Consider the following 16,250-nt stretch of genomic DNA (forward strand, 5'->3'; position numbering starts at 1 on the left):
CCTGACCCGGCACAGGACAACCTCAAAAACCAGACTATGAATATTTAGAAAAGAACATTTTAAAAAATTCCTTCTTTTCTGATTTTATAATGTACTTGATCATGGATCTATGTTCCTCCATTGGAAATCATACTTTTCAGCATTGCTCTACTTCCTTTGCAAATAATGAGAAAGAACAAAATTTCTTTGTATTTCAAAAATATAGCACCACCCTAGAATTACCCAAAGAGGTTATCATGCAACTTCTGTCAAGAAAGTTGCGTTATAACCTGATAGAAAATCAGGACAATTTTTAGGAGGCAGTCATGGCAGACCCTGCCTATCCCATAGCATGGTTCCAGCTCCACAAGGACTCTCACTGGGGCACTGCCATGACCGGACTAAAAGGCACACCCCTGGGCACAAAGCTAACACTGATGGTGAACCCTTAAATTAGAATGCCCAGTGGTGGTGGTTTCTGTCCACCCCCAAAACAGGAGCCCCTTAGCAAAATGCTCAGCTTACTGAGCTCTCTTGGCACCCCTGCTGTACACCCTCCACCCAGGCCTTTCAGTAAATTCTGCAGTGCAACTCTTAGTCAGCACATCCCAACCTACTGCAAAATACCAATGACTAGGAATAACTTATTAACTTAAAGAGCACCCTTAAATCATCTGTACTTTGTGTCAGCCTATTGGAGTGCCTGAGGCAGATGAATGCAAAAACCCCCAGAAAACAAAGGGAAACAAACAAACAAACAAACAAAAGCCAAAATTATGCTGCAAAATCATACAAATAGTAACATCGCTGTTAAGCCAAAATAATGCAGTGCACAAAAGGGGAAAGGAACCAGATGGTCCATCATGTAGGTGGTCTCCTACAAATTCCAACTGTGGAATTTGTTTTGAGATACATATAAAAATAAGTTAACCATTTCTACCATTTATGCTGTTCGAATACCAAGTTCTGTTGAAAAAGTAGGAGGCTTGTGGTACTTTAAACACTTAAAGGATGGGATGACTGCAACCGTAGGACTACAGGCTACATCAGTAGAATGGCTAAACACTGTTTAGGCAGTATCAGAGTCACAAACTATTCTTTTAGGAATAAGACTCATTGTTACTTTTGACAAAATAAGAGCACTAGAATGAAAGGCTGCATCAAAGTCCTTGCATGCACAAAAAGTTCTAGGCAAGGGTGCAAAATTATGCACTACTCTGGTTGCAGCTATGCAATACATGAAATTCCTGCAGCCTTGGAGATTTCTGATGCCTCCAGTGTAGGAGCAGGGTCTGTTGGACCTTCCAGTAGGAAGATGGAGCAGTTCCCCAGATTCTGTGTTTGGAAGCCTGCCAGTGCACTGTATGATATTATGCTTGCCTAGATTTCTTGCTTTCTATTCTCTGTGCAGTAGCGATTTGTCATTTCTATTGTAGCGTCCTTGAGAGAACAGGACCCTAGATAAAATAATAATTTCTAAGCCATTCTAAATCCTACAGAACTAGCAGAGCTGGCAGGTAACTTCTGAAAAATATTGTAAGACATGACTTAAAATGACATGAAAATATTATGTAAAATATCTACTTGCTGTTAATTCCCAGAGGCAGCTTTAGAAAATTCAGCTTGGAGAGAAAACATCAACAAAAACAAATAAACAAAAACAAACCACCAAAAAACTCCACCCTTTTCTTTGGAGCATCTCCATGTGCTTTTGCCACCTGAATATCTAGGATGGAGCAGCATGTGGCCAACAGCTGGCATTTTTATTTTTTGATATTTTTCATATTCATTGAAATTTGTCTCCTTTGTGCCTGTAGTGATTTAAGGGACTAACAGCTTGGCTGATGGTCCTCCAGCATGGACAGGGTGTGCTGCCAAGGCAGACAGGTTTTGGGCAGCCTGTGGCCAGGCAGCACATGGGGGTCACGGTGGCCAACAGCCCAGTGCAGGAACTCTGAGCTCCCAGCTGCCCCCAAATGAGACAGATGATAGTGCACATATAGTCATTCTAAACACATGGCTTGGTCTGTCTCCCCTGCTAAGTCAAGACTGAGCTTTAAAACTGGCTTGAAAGGAAACACATGTGGGGACTCTGGACCACAGAGTTCTTCAGGTTGGTGTGATAGGACATAACCTGTATTTTACCCCTAGTACCCAAATTAAATTGTATAACTTGAAGTCCTTCAATAAGAATTAAAACCCTGACAAACTCAGTTCCTGAAGCCCTAACTATATCCCACAAGAGAGACCATTCTCTCTCTGGTTCAGAAGAGTTGACAACTGAGCCCTGAGCTCAAAGGATGCTCAAAACTACTGCCTGATGCCAATCACTTTGTCTTATCACTGTTTTTGCAGCTGATGATGCTTTAATTATCCATCCAGCTTTGTGGTACGATGGGTACCATTGCCTTCAATACTTTTATTATCATTTATTTCTGAATTTTAAGCACCATCCTAATTAGTAAAAATTACATAAAACGGCTGTATTTTTCCTCCAACAGTGGAGAAGCAATTTTATTTTCATCAAAAACTACATGTTCTTTTCATAGCAAATGTCAGGATAAAATTATGCAAAATAATTATTTTTTAATTTGTCTCTTTTTAATTGTCCAGTGGAAAATCTTTTTATTTTCATTTTGTGCTCATTGCAGTTAAATAAGTACTTTTTTCTTTTTTTCACTTTTATTTTTTTTTTCCACTAAAGAAAAAGAGGGAAATTACTCTGATAAAACATAATAAAGTTTTCCACTGGGAACTAACGCAAAATGTTACTTGGTGTTATTTTTCCCTCACTTCAAGACAGAAAGCTAAAAGTGAGAAAAAATGTTATTTTTAAAAGCAATAGTGTTGCTTTCTTCACTTTTTTTTTTTAATATGTGGCTTCTCCTTTTCTGTGGAGAAAGTGGAAGGAGTGGGAAAAGATTAAACACCAATTGAAATGGATATTTCACAATAACTTAATAGAAGCTGTTTCTACTTTGAAACTTAAAAAGTAATCACTAAAATTTAAGTAATATTTTTAAAATACCTGAAATGAATGTTGGTCAAGTAATTTTTATTTTCCATTTAAAGATAGGTAAAGATAAAGCCTGCCATCCTAAACTGTAGAGTATTTCCCAAGAGTCTGCAACCCCAGCTCCATCTCCACAGTGCTGCTCTCCAACCTCTTGTTCCCCAGTCTGTATGTCAATTGGTCTGAGGCAATCCATATGGATATGTATTTCTTTTATGGTAGGGATGACACTTTACCTGAGACAAAGGGCCAGTCTAAAGGTTTGTACATCACTGAAACTTCATTTAAAATTTGAAGTTTGGACTTGAATGAAGCTTGAATATTAGTGGGTAAAAAATGGCACAGACTACTAAGAAGCATGTTTTAAACTTCAAGCACTTTATTTAAACTGCCTCTTTAAAAAATACAACATCTAAAAAATACAGCTTTGCATGTACTATTTGACCACATTCAGCTGTGGGACTCCAATTTGGTATTAAACATAGTAAAACAACAAAATCAAGCCAAGGCAATCAAAAGCCAGACAGGTGCAGATCTCAATCACTCTCTTTGAAACGGTAAGATATATATTACATAGTCCATGAATGTTGCTGTTTCTTCTACTGAAGGGGCATTGCTATGTGATTTAGCTGCAGATAGGCAGGAGGTGTCACTCTCAAACTGTGGGGGTCACAGCACACTAAGTCAGCCCTGTGCAGCATATTTCCACATTTCCCTCAGCAGTGGACCTGATGCTCCATATTTCAGAATATAAATTAGTTTCCAGGTAGGGAAAGATGGTGACAAACAAATCTAACTGACAGAGATACTGTTCACAGTGTGAACAGTGGCTATGGAGCTGGGACTCTGCAGCTTCCTCAGAGATAGGTTCTGGGGGATAAAGCACCTTTCTCATCTACCTTCCATCCCAGATGAGGCAGCATATGTTTGTTAATAGACAAAGCCAGAAGTCTGCATCCTTTAAAGACTTCAGCACAAGACCATGTTTTTTCCAAAGACAACCTCTTGTCCTTAGGGTTTTAATGGGTGCTGCATCACCCATCACAAGACAGTTTGACTGTAACAGTTCATCTTTTATCATACCATGTTCTAACTGTGTTATTTAGCACTGCAGTATAAAATAGAGGACTACCTGAGCAGGCTATTTCAAATGTAACTGTATCACCTACCTGTATGTATCAGAGAATGAAATGCATTCTTTTCAGTTCTTACTTTTCAAATTCACAGGCAATTTTCCAGCTATGGATGTTTCCACTTTTACTTAAAATAAGAAAGTGCTTAAAAGCACATATAGTGCCTTTTGAGTACTGGTGTGCATTTCTCTGACTATCACATTTAACCTGCTGTGCTTGTGAGGCAAGTAATTGTTTTACCTTTATGTCCAGGAACCAGCATTTGTCTATTATGCAACCAGCTGGCAAGACCCCTTGTCAAGCCCCTTCCATGCTTGAGAGATGAGCTGCTCTTTCTGGTGATTGACATAAAGGCATATCCCAAAACTACAGATTGCAGTGACAGAAGCCTGAAGCTGGCTTTCTCCAGTGGGTACCACGTGGCAGGTCTTGAAGGTATCTACAATATTATTAGGATGGGGGTCAGATAGGAAAAGGCTACAAAGGATGGACATTATTTCTAAGTAGGCCTCTATACCATCCCATGTGACAGCAAAGTCACAGTGGGGCTCAGATTAAGGGAGGTGTTCCCAACAGGAACACACTGCACCTCTGAATACCTTGCACACCTTAAAACTGCTACTAGTTCTGCTGCATCTATGCCATTGTATTTGTTCTATCAGCAGTGTCAGCTCCAGTGAAGAACGAGCACTGCTGCTCTTTACCACTGTGTCATCTCAGCCACCTGACATGGCTGTGAAAACGCTTGTCCGCACTCCACAACCTTCAGAATAATGGCAGTTCAGGAAAAGTCTACTTTGGATGCAACATCCAAACACACCACACCGTGTAAGCCAAGACTCTGAGTGCTGTATTTATGCAGAGGAACTATTCATATCAAAACCACTAGGTGCTATAGACAGATACAACACCAGCACTTACAATGATCCTGATTAACCTTTGTGGGTTGAAACTGTAGCCTCTAGGCTAGTAAGACAGAAAAAACTTAAGAGTGACAAACTGAAATGCATGCGAATTAATCCACTGTGCCCTGGTACAAAATACGAAGAAGACAAGGTTGATATACTGGTTCATCCAGGCAAGCACTCTGTTCCTGAGCAGTAGGCAGGGAATTTGCACACCCAGCACTGTAATAAGCTGCAGACAGAGGATGTGTCTTCTCAGTCAGGGACAAGAGGTTATCTTAAAAAACAAGCTATAAAAGTTAATATCATTTCCTATGTCACAGTAAAATTTATCCCGCATCACTTGAGCCATATAAACAAGAGGCTTAGTGTAAATGAGTGGCTTGTTTATGTCAGTAAAGTGAGAGGAACATCTCAGACAGATTTGATTTCTCCATCTCTCGTTAGGAGGGAGTAAGACACTTTTCAGTGGTGGTTATCACTTTATTGGGTTATTGGGGTGTAGATACTAATATATGTGAGAAGAGAAACGAAACCTTTGGTTCTGTCATTTTGTAAGTTTTCTGCTATCATTGATCCCTGGAGATGCTTGAGTCCGGTCAACACTACTTATCAAAGCCCTTTGAATTTCTGCAGCTTTGAATAAGTTAAGACTGCAGGTTTCAGAATGTTGTCCAAAACCAGTATTTTTCTGGTGTCATACATCCGTGGGCATTGAATATGTGCAGAAGGGCTACGTGTGAAGTATCTTATCAAATTACCTGCTTTCAAATTTAAAAAGTTAGAAAGAATACTTAGATTGCTGGGTGAGGGTGTGTGTTTAAGTATGACTCAAATTTTGCTGCAGTAGTACAGCAAGATGTAGGAGAAGACAATTCTTTGGGCAGTGGCACTGCTTTTTCATCCGCTTCTGGAACGCTGCTGGAGTCCCGATGCCGGCTTTCGCGCATGAGCTCCTCAGGTCTGCCAGGCCATCTACCTGCGGCTCCTCATCGCCCTGTTTTAAGTGACGGGCCTAGGGGTAACCGGCCGGCAGGGTGACGCCCCGAACGGGCGCGGGTACCGAGAAGCGGGAGGGGAGCTGGCCCAGGGGTCCCACGGCCGGGCCGGGAACCAGGCGCGGGGCGCACCCCTTGGCGTCCCCTCGGGGCGTTGTTCGCCCCCCGCGTCCTTCCTGCTTCCGGGGGCCGCCGCGGGGAGGATTTGCCGCAGATGACATCAGCTGTGGATGCTGGAAAGGCGGCGGCGGCGCGGAGGATGCGCCGGCTCCCCCCCTTCCTCCTCCTCCTCCTCACCAGGTCCCTGCCCTGCACCGTCTCCGTATAAAAGCGCCGCCGCCTCCCCACCCGCCCTCATTCCCTCCTTGCCGCCTGCGGAGCTGCCGCCGAGCGGCCCCTCTTCGCTCAGCGCCCCGGAGCCGCGGGGCGGAGGCGATGGCCACCGTAGTGGTGGAAGTGGACTCGGAGCCCTCCTGCAGCATCCCCAACCCGACCTCCACCTCGCCCAGTCTCTCCCACCGCTTCCTAGACAGCAAGTTTTACCTGCTGGTGGTCATCGGCGAGCTGGTGACCGAGGAGCACCTGCGGCGGGCCATCACCAATATCGAGCGAGGTGAGGCGGCGGGAGCCGGGGCGCGGCAAGCAGTGCCGCGACACCCCCGCCGGCCCCTGCCCCTCCCTGGGCGCGGCCGGGAGCCGGGATAGCCCCCGACATGCATCCCGCCGAGCAGCGGGCTCCGGCTCTTTATTCCCCGGGGCGTCGCGCCGCAATCCCCCACCCACCCACCTTCCCCCGCGGGGTGCGGGCGCTGCGGAGCGGGGCTGCGGAAAGCCGCAGCGAGCCCCCTCCCCGCCATCGCTGGGCGGAGGGGCCGGGTCGGGAGCGCAGCGCCCGCCGCCGAGCCCGTCTGCCCGGAGACACCGGCGGGTGGGCGTGGCACGGACCGCACTGCGGTCCCGGTGGCTGCTCGGGGCGGACAAAGGGCGGCTGGGGATGGGGTGGATGGGCTGGGCTGGGGCTGCGGGGCGGCTGCCGCCCGCAGTCCCCCGTCCCCCACCGCCACGCTAAGCTGGCGGGGTTCGGGGCGTTTTCCCTCTCGGCGGCAGAGGCTGCGCGGGCGGGAGCGCAGCCGCGCCTTTGTGTCTAACTTTGGGCGCTGGGACTTTTCTGTCGCCTGCACAATTTTTCAGGACCCAAGTTCTATATACCCGTATATATATTCCAATAAAGAAAACCCATATGAGTAACAAGGCTGTTACCCGAGGGCTCAGCCTCGTTATTGTCCGACTGCGGGCTCCTCTGACTCGGCGTTTATTTGTCCTTTTCTTAAGAAGGCGATGTAGGGTGGTATTGCAAGCTAAATGACGGCTTTATAAGTTTTCGTTGTGGTTTCTGATACAATAGATCGCAGTGTATATGCGGAGATGAGAAGAAAAAAAAAAAAGCAAACAAAAAACCAACAAGCTGTTGCGGTATTAGTGTAATAAAGAACGAAGAAAATTATTGCCGGACCTTACAGCTACTTAAACTCAGTTGATAGCTGATTTTATAATTTGTATATTTTGTTCTGGGCTGGTGAAAACAAAGATTTCAGGAACTGCCATTGTTAAGAGTGGAGAAGAGATCCCGGAACGGGGAATTGGTAGCAGCCTTGTCATGTAGGTGTGGTTCAGCCGTCCAGCTAGGACTTCATCTGTCTCTCTATTGTTGCTTTCTCAACCATTGTTGCTTTAGTTGGTTATTTCTCTGAATTCTTTTTCATTACTGTTTGAGGTAAAAGGCATCCTCATCTCTGCTAACCAGTTTCATCATAACCTGTTCATCTTTATTGCTACCATTGTCTCTTGGGGAGAGCTACTGAGGCAGGTGCTTTGTCATTCAGAGCTTCTTCAGCATTGCTCTCCCTTAACTCTATCTAATTTTCAGTTGTGTTAGAAGAGAACTGGCTGCATTTTAATTAAATTGTCAAAGATTATAAATCATATTGGTAAAATTTCTTCCCTTAAGACAGCTAATACCTTTCCTCTGAGGAAATCCTCTCCAGTCCTTTCTTGAATCTCCTATTGTACAGTTGCTGCTGCATAGCTCGGTTGCTGCTGTCTCCTGCCACTAAGCATAATACCCACATACAGGTTTAGGTGTTTAAAGGGAATGTTTGGCCTTTTAATTCATCATTTTGGATTAGAAGTCACCTTGCTGCTTCTAGTATCTGACCATCTGATTGAGATTTTTGCCTGCTAAGAAAACTCCTTGGTGAAATTTTGAAGTACATTTTTCTGGATGAATACAGTGGGAGTCTGACACTTTGTCTATGTTAGGCAATTGCAGGCTCAGCTAATATTTTCCTGTTTGGAAAGTCTGCTGTAGTCTGGAAAAAAACCACGTCTTGCTGCCTTTACTCTCAATAGAGCTTTAAATACATTTTGGTTCTTGATAACTCTGCCTTACTGTCTTCTCTGGTACGTCTCCTGAGTACCATCACTGAAAACTGTGGATTCATGCGCCAAACTGCAGAGCAACGTGTCAAAGAAAACATCTGCTGATAACACATCAGTGGCGTGATGCTACGCAACCTGGTGGAATGCAGAGTCATTTCTTAATATATCGTGGGGAGGGAATGGTCTGCCAAGACGCATTTTCATTAATTACATTTTGGATGTCACTTTGCTAAAGGGGCAATTCTCCAACCCACCATCCACCAAAAGAGAAGAGGGGAGTGAAGAGAAAGCTTCAAGATTTTTCCACTGATTTAGCAGATGCTACTGGGTGTGCCCTCCCTGCTGTCTGATTATTCCTGTGTCTAGTGGCATTGCACTCTTAAGACTGCATAAAGAAAGAAATAGCTCCAGTTCCGCCATATTTACAGCAGTTGTGTCCACACTGCTAATCCATCATTGGACTGACCTTGGATTTTTTATCCACATTTACCTTTGTTCTGTCCAAAACCTGATATAGTGATATCATTCATTTAATACATTTTGCTCTGCTATAATACACACGCATAATTTTTGCATCCAGATTGCTGAATCATGCAGTTGCATATTTTGGATAGTCTACCCAAATTCCAGCTTCAGCTTGCATGGAAAGGGCATTTATGCCCTTGGCTTTTTTTTTTTTTCCTACGTATTTTGTGTTGAGTCCTGTATTTTGGACATTGTCTGGCTCAATCAGGCAATGATTGAGCAATCTTGACTACATCTAACCAGAATCTTATCCCTATAGCAAATTAGGATCACATCTAAAGGAGCTGGGGGTGGCAGACCAGTCCTTTCATTAGCAGCATTGATGAATCATAGTCCATGTTGTTTAACGGACCTCCAGAAAGCATTGTAGTTTCTATGCTCAAGCTTGGTGTCATAAGCCAGGGAGCTATTTCTCTTCAAGCTTCAAGCTTCTTGAAGATCAGCACTCTTTCTCTCAGTGTACTTCAGCTTTGTGACCAATGTCAGTTTAATAGTTATTGTTTTCATATGTGCTCTCTTTGTATGGTATTATATCATCTTGGTGTTCTTGCTCTCAGATATTCCAACACCTGGAAGATATTAGAGCCTGTTTAGATATATTTGCCTGCCAAAACTTGTCCCAAAAATGTACCATATGGCCAAGTGCTTTCTGAGAAAACAAAGTAAGGAGACTTGCAGAAGAGTCTTGCTGCTTATGCCTCTGAACAATGATGCATCAGTCAGGAAGTGGAGGTGGCTGGTTATAGCTCAGCTATTTTTCTCAAGTGGTTATGGAACACACAGGCAATACTGTGTTTTCAAATTTTTCTTGAGATTCAAATGGCAGCTACTTAATTGTTGGTGGCATTTTACAGTAAGCTTGCTGCTACCTTTACTTGGATGCTGACAAGGAAGAGCCCTGGATGCATTCTTCTTGCAGAGGCTTCAGGATCTTGAAATGCAGATGTTCATATTTGCATGGAGAACCTGCTCAGAGTTGCAATGGAAGACTAGCACTGCAGATCTGGTTTCTCTGCTATTCCCCCTTTTCTCCTTATGCTTCATCCCTGCAACATGGCTTCTGCCTAGGTTCTGACATTTCTGCTGCCTTGAAACAGAAAATACTGTCAATGCCACTTCCCATGCTATGTGTAATATCCATAGCCTGAAACACTGAGAGAAGTGTTAATTCTAGACTCATTCTGAGGGGCTGGACACACCTCTTCAGGCATCTTGTTGTCAAACCCCAAAGTGGTCTAATCCAATAATTCCATGCAAAGGCACGGTCATGTGCAGAGGAGCCACCAGACACTTCTTCACCAGCAATCCTTTTCTGTTTGGAGATTCCTTTCGGTAGATGTAATAATGGTTTTTTAGAACAAAAAAATGAGTGCAATTTTGGTTTTCAAAATTGTAGCAATGCCTGGACTCACTAGTATTGTTACTGCCTGCTCATTATTTCAAAAGTAGGAGATTTTCAGAACAATCTCAAAACAAAATTATATAAAAACCTGAAGTGTATTCTATTTTTTTTTCACAAATTATTCATTTAAATCTTATGGAAGAAAACTAGAAACCTGTCTTTTGGCTGCAATGACTTTTTTTCCCTGGTTGAATTTCAGTCCTTAAAAATCTACTTTGAAATAATATTTTTTTTTTTGGTCATATAAGTGTCTAGTGTCTTACTTTTTAGGTAGCTGGGGGAAAAACAGTAGGGAACAGAGCTATGTAATTTGGTTTTTAAAGAAAAAAAGATCAAGCACAGCATTTTCAAATTTCAAAACTGGAGTTCTGACACTTCATAAATAAAAGATCACTTGAATTTTAATTTAAAATATGGTATGCTTCAAAGATACTGAATGAAGAAGTCAGGAATTTAATACTTTGTATTTAAATATTAATTAGCAACATGCTAGGTAGTGATGCCTTTTTCTTCTCAAAAGGGCAACATGACTGAATGTCCTCTGGGTGATTCACTCTTCTGTTTTTGTAAACCAGAAAGTCATGTGAGGGGCACTGGTAACTTACTGTGAAGGGGCTACTACTGCAGTTCTAAAGCTGAGGCCTTAAAGATTTGTCATCCTTTGGAAAGGCAGATGGTCTTTTTCAGATTCCTGTCAGAATCCTTCCGAATGCATTTTAAAAAATAGCTTTGTGCCTTGGAAGAAAGTGAGGCTGGGCTTGGAATTTAGAAATATGCAAATAGTTTGAATGCAAAGAGAAAAGAACTCAGTTAAAACTTCCAGTGCTCATGTGTCAAGCTACATGTGTTTTGTATTTTGAATTTTAGGAATCCGATCATGGGACACAAACTTGGTCGAATGCAACTTGGATCAAGAACTGAAACTTTTTGTGTCTCGCCATTCAGCTCGATTCTCTCCTGAAGTTCGAGGTGAGTTTAAGAACAGAACTGCTAAATTACACTCAGAAATTGCCTGGCCCATTAGTTTTAGGGCCTTTTTAAAGTTAAGAAAACTCACCTTTTGATTGAACAGTTTCTTCATGTGACGCCAATCTAGCAGTCCAGTGACGGAAGCTTGTTGTGGTAGGTGGTGTGCATACAAAACAATGACTGGGAAGGTTAGCACTGTAGTTGGACAGAGCCAGAACTGATATCACAGCTGTTGCACTACTGCAGCTCAAGCTCTGTGTTTCTTCCCAAAAGACTTGAACTTAGCTATCTTTCTTGGTATGAGAAGCTGCATTATGGTGAGTCTGCCTTCACTCCCAGGAACTTTCTTTGGCTTGTATGTGGAAATCAGGAATGTATAGGGCTAGTAAGACTAAATCTCTTTTGCTGCCTTTTTTCCAAGCTCATTCTCCCTTAAGAGGATTCATTCAATAAATTGAAAGTTTGTTTGCCGGTTTTGTGGAGTGTAAAGTTTGGTTTTGCTCTGATTTCATGAGAATCAAGTGTTCGGTAAGTTTTCTAAGATCTCATTACTCTTAAGACCATTGCTGAATGAGTATGGATGAATTTAATCAGGTTTCTCATTTGAACATATGTGACCTTTTCAAAGCAGTAAAGGTTTTTGTCATTGGTGAAATCGTGGTGGCCATATGCAGTTGAGTGCTGTCATACAGTACAACCTACCGCTGACAAGTGTTAAAAATTCCAGCTTCTGGAACATCTCTCATGTGTGGTGAAAAAAGGCTATGAAATTTTGTATCATACTACTAAATCACCTTCCCAAGGTCAGTTGCTATACATTTTTTACAAAGAGACTGTGATGCCTTTCTATCATGATGGCATTGATCTGATGGTTTTAAATAAAGTACAAAAATGTCTTGTGAAACTAATTTTTTATTCTTGCAGCATATGTTAAAGCAGTTTTTGCTGTATCTCCCCGTATCTAGAGAGTGAAGCCCTGCCAGGGTTAAGAAAAAATATATATTTCTATGATTACTCCTCTGGTTTGAAAACCAGCATAACTAATAAAACAATACACAGCAGGAAGATTTTTGAGTAAAGACATGTAGCCCCTTATTTACGTGGATGTAAACTGTGGCCAACAATATTTGTCTTTCATTTGATTTTAAATGTCACAAAGCCAGTTCAACTTCTCTGTGACATTTGTTGCTTTGCTTTACAGAGAGGGAATTTAAGAAATGCAGAATGCAGTGTATCCCATTTTTGCCCTATCTTTGTTTTACTTTAAAATCCTAAAGATCCTATATTGCTCCTGTAGCAAAAATACTAAAGCATGACTAGTATTTTTGCTGCCTCTATTAGATAGGACATTCTAATACCACTGTGTGAATTAGAATAAAATAAATACTCTACTTTCATACAGCAAATAACATAAGATTATGCACCTGTTTTTCAGCAGAAAGAATATAGAATTGTTTAGGAGTTTTTCTCTGGGAATTGTATTTTTGATTGATTTTTTTCCCCCTTGTTTGTCTAGACTTCACTTTTTAATCTGTCATTGTGTTGAATTCTAGCTTAATTGCATGTGACTGTAATTCTTCAACATCTCTGACAAGCAGAAATGAATGTGTTTTTCACTACTGCTCAATCTTTAAACAATAAACTGCCAGAATCTGTGTTTTCAAAGCGTCAAGGGAGACTGAAACTTGAATAAAGGCAATAACAAGGGATGAAACTATCTGTTTTGACCAACTTCTCATCTAAAATTTTGTGGACAAGTGCATTTGTACCTCCGGAATCCCACTGTACAGATCAGAGAGTTATTTCAGTTTCTTTCTGCTGTTCTCTGATGTTGAATTCTGTATGAGACTCCTTTGTATCCCCTCTGCTGTTTGGCAGAGAGAAGGCTTTTTTGTTGCCACATTCTAATAAGATGTCAGAATGTTTACTTTGTTACAGCACCCAAATATTACATATTGGGTGTTCAACCATTGTGATGGCGGACTTTCAAAGAGATGATTGTAAGTATGTATTCCTTTATGGTCCCAAGCTCAGAAATGGAATTTAGGTAACTAGGTGACCTTTTGTCCAAGAGAAGTATTCATCCAAGGCGATGGGATTGCCTGTGGAATGTAATTAAACAACCTTTTTTTTCCCAGCCCTTTGAGTCTGAAGTCTCTGTGCAGCTCACTCATAGGGACAGTTTACTCTTGAGGAAGGCTCCTGGTTTTCTCAGGTCCGGCTGCTGGCTGACTGGAGCCTGTTTGATTATTATGTTTAATTATGGTAATTGCGGTGGTGGCTCAGTACACGCTTGTGTGCTTCCCAGAGCAGCTTGAGGATATGGACAGCAGTAATGTGAAGGGTAGCAATCTTTCTGTAAAAGGAAGCTTGGAGGAAACTGGGCCTGTCCCCATGCCATAAGCCTATGATGTCAAAAGAAAAACGTGCAAGAGATCGTCTGCCGAAGAAGCATTTTTGTGTGTTTTCACTTAAAGAATGTAAGGTCTAATGCCCCTCCCTGTGCAGTGAATAGCAATGTAGGTACTGGCACTGCAGGGAGCATGGTTAGATACCAAGACTATTTTTGTGTTCTTTTCGAGGGGATGGGTTGTCACGGTAATATTTGTGCACATTGTATTCAGCTGTTGGGCAATTTATGAGTGATTTGTGATTCCTTAAAAATAAGATTCAGAATGGAAATTCCTGCAGATCTTTTCTGCAGCCTTTTAAAGCAGCTGAGTTAGCAGACTCCTTAATAACAACAGATCTTGGAGAGGTGATGTTGCCAGGTGCTGGTGAAAAATGAGTAACACAACTAATTAAATGGTTGTCATGACAACAGGCAACATGACTTTAAAGGGGTATTCCAGTAGTGCCTCTGTTTTCTTTGTCATGTACTGATGACTTCCATTTCATGGTAATATGAAAAGGACAAAAAAAAATGCAAACAATGTACAAGCTGGAAAAGGAAATGTGCATCTGGTAGTGAGGCAGAACAAGTGGAGAGTCTTGGAAAGAGCTCATTTGAAATTGCAGCTGTACCTACCAATCTTTGCTTAATTAACAAGAAAGTTTCAGCTGCATAAAGCAGCCTCACAAAAGACCATGTTTTTGGGTGGGGTAGGTTGAAGCTGTTGAGGGCCCTTCTGTAAGACTTGTACATTCATATTTTATCTGTCAGTTTCCATCTGGAGACACTTAACTGTTGCATTGGTGCATATTCAAGCCTTTGTCTAGATAAAATCCATTTTATTTAAATAGTTGATCACCCCCAACCTTCTAATAAATACTGCTCAAGCTATGTACTGTGGCTACTTTGTACTTTGCCCTGTGGATATCAGGAATGTCTATGCATTTCCTATCTGAATAGTACCAGGAGGCCTCCTGTTGCCCATTAGCCAATGCAGAGGCCAACTGCTGACTCAAGTGAGTCCTTCCCTTACCTGTGCCTAGGACTATTTTATTGCCAGCCTGCCTGCAGCCAAAGGGGATCTTGGCAAAGTGCAAGACGTTTTATTTCCTCTTGGCAGCTATCCGCATCAGCAGCAGCAGTGGGCTTGCCTCCTTCAGGCTTCCTAAGAAGTCTTTGCTTCATGATACTGTCATTGTTCCATAAAGCCTTAACAACTTCCCTTCTGACAGTTACCACTTCAAAAGTTACTGTTTCGGGCTGCTCATAACCTTTGGATAATTTTTGGATCTGGGAATTTTAGTCAGCAATGTTCACAGGTCTGTACTTTGACAAAGTGGTGTCTAGTCCCATTTCCTTTGTCAAAGCAGATCTAAAACCAGTTAACAGCACACCTAGTAACTTGCCATGTGAGCTTGTGGATCACTAATGAAATCCTGAACAGCATGGGTTTTATGCTGATTTACTTGAAAACTGCAGTTCATCAAAATTCTTCAAGTCGGGACATAGGTCCTTGAGCTAAACCCATTACTTGAAATGAAAGAAAGGGAAAAGAGACAGGAAGTCAAGACCACATTTTTCAGGTGCTGTCAGAATGCCTTAACTGCCTAGGAATGAATTTTGCTCAAGATCTCAGGTGGCCTGGTATGCCCATTTAGGGACATGATACAAATATGATTCTTCAGGTATTTAGAGGCAGTGATCATAGCTGGAGTAGCTATTGAGTGGGATCATTTTAGCTCAATATACGTTTGGGGAAGTTAATTTTAGTCGGCTGCTAGACTTGCTTTGTGTCTCAAAGTATTTGCGCATTGAAAGAAGGAAAATGGAGGCAGATTGGAGAAGATAATTGAGCTGACTCATGCTGCAGTGGCTGCAAATGGTGTCCCTGCAGGGTGACCTGCAGCTGCCAGTGGCCCGGGCTGAAGCAGCACAAAGCCAGCAGCCCCTGGTTTCTGTTGGAGAATCTTGATGGGAGCATATGCTCTGGACTGCTCCTGAGCTTTTTGTGGGGATTTTGGTGTTTCAGGAGAGGATTACAATGTGATAGCCCGTGTGTTTGGATACAAGAATTGTCAAAGCCTTCTTTTCTCAGTACTATTTAAAATTCTAGAGATGGTCTAATAAGTTTCTTTATCATCTTTTTTACAGTGAGTAAGGTGTTGCACTTATGTGACAATCATTCTGGCATTGACTTCCATTTCTGCTTTTTTTAGGAAAGATCTCAAAGAAAATTAGCATGCATTTGCATTGCTGCCAAAACACTGGTACCTGCTGATGCTAAGCTGTTAGTGTGAATCAGCAAAATTAGTGAGAGGTTATTTTAAAGTGCCTTGTGTCAAAATTAAATACAGTAAGTTCAATTGTCATAGAACAGCCCCTGTTTTATGGGAACAGGTTTTGGCTTGTGTGAGGCAGCTACCAAAGGCATGGGATTAAGTTAGTTATGAATAATGATAGCATTTTAACCGCATTATGAAATTTGAATCCCCATT

The 16,250-nt window shown here is 42.2% G+C and overlaps 1 protein-coding gene across 1 annotated transcript in view; it reads left to right on the forward strand.

The window, feature by feature from the left end:
- Window positions 1-6,387: 6,387 nt before the first annotated feature.
- The window catches only part of MAP1B (microtubule associated protein 1B), a 71,385-nt gene continuing 61,522 nt past the window's right edge, over window positions 6,388-16,250 (forward strand). Inside the window, 2 exon segments of the mRNA XM_030236766.2 lie at window positions 6,388-6,641; window positions 11,262-11,363. Of these exon segments, the coding sequence (XP_030092626.2) occupies window positions 6,464-6,641; window positions 11,262-11,363 (280 nt within the window). The 5' untranslated portion in view covers window positions 6,388-6,463.

Source organism: Serinus canaria, chromosome Z (assembly GCF_022539315.1).
Source record: "Serinus canaria isolate serCan28SL12 chromosome Z, serCan2020, whole genome shotgun sequence".
Taxonomy (NCBI): domain Eukaryota; kingdom Metazoa; phylum Chordata; class Aves; order Passeriformes; family Fringillidae; genus Serinus; species Serinus canaria.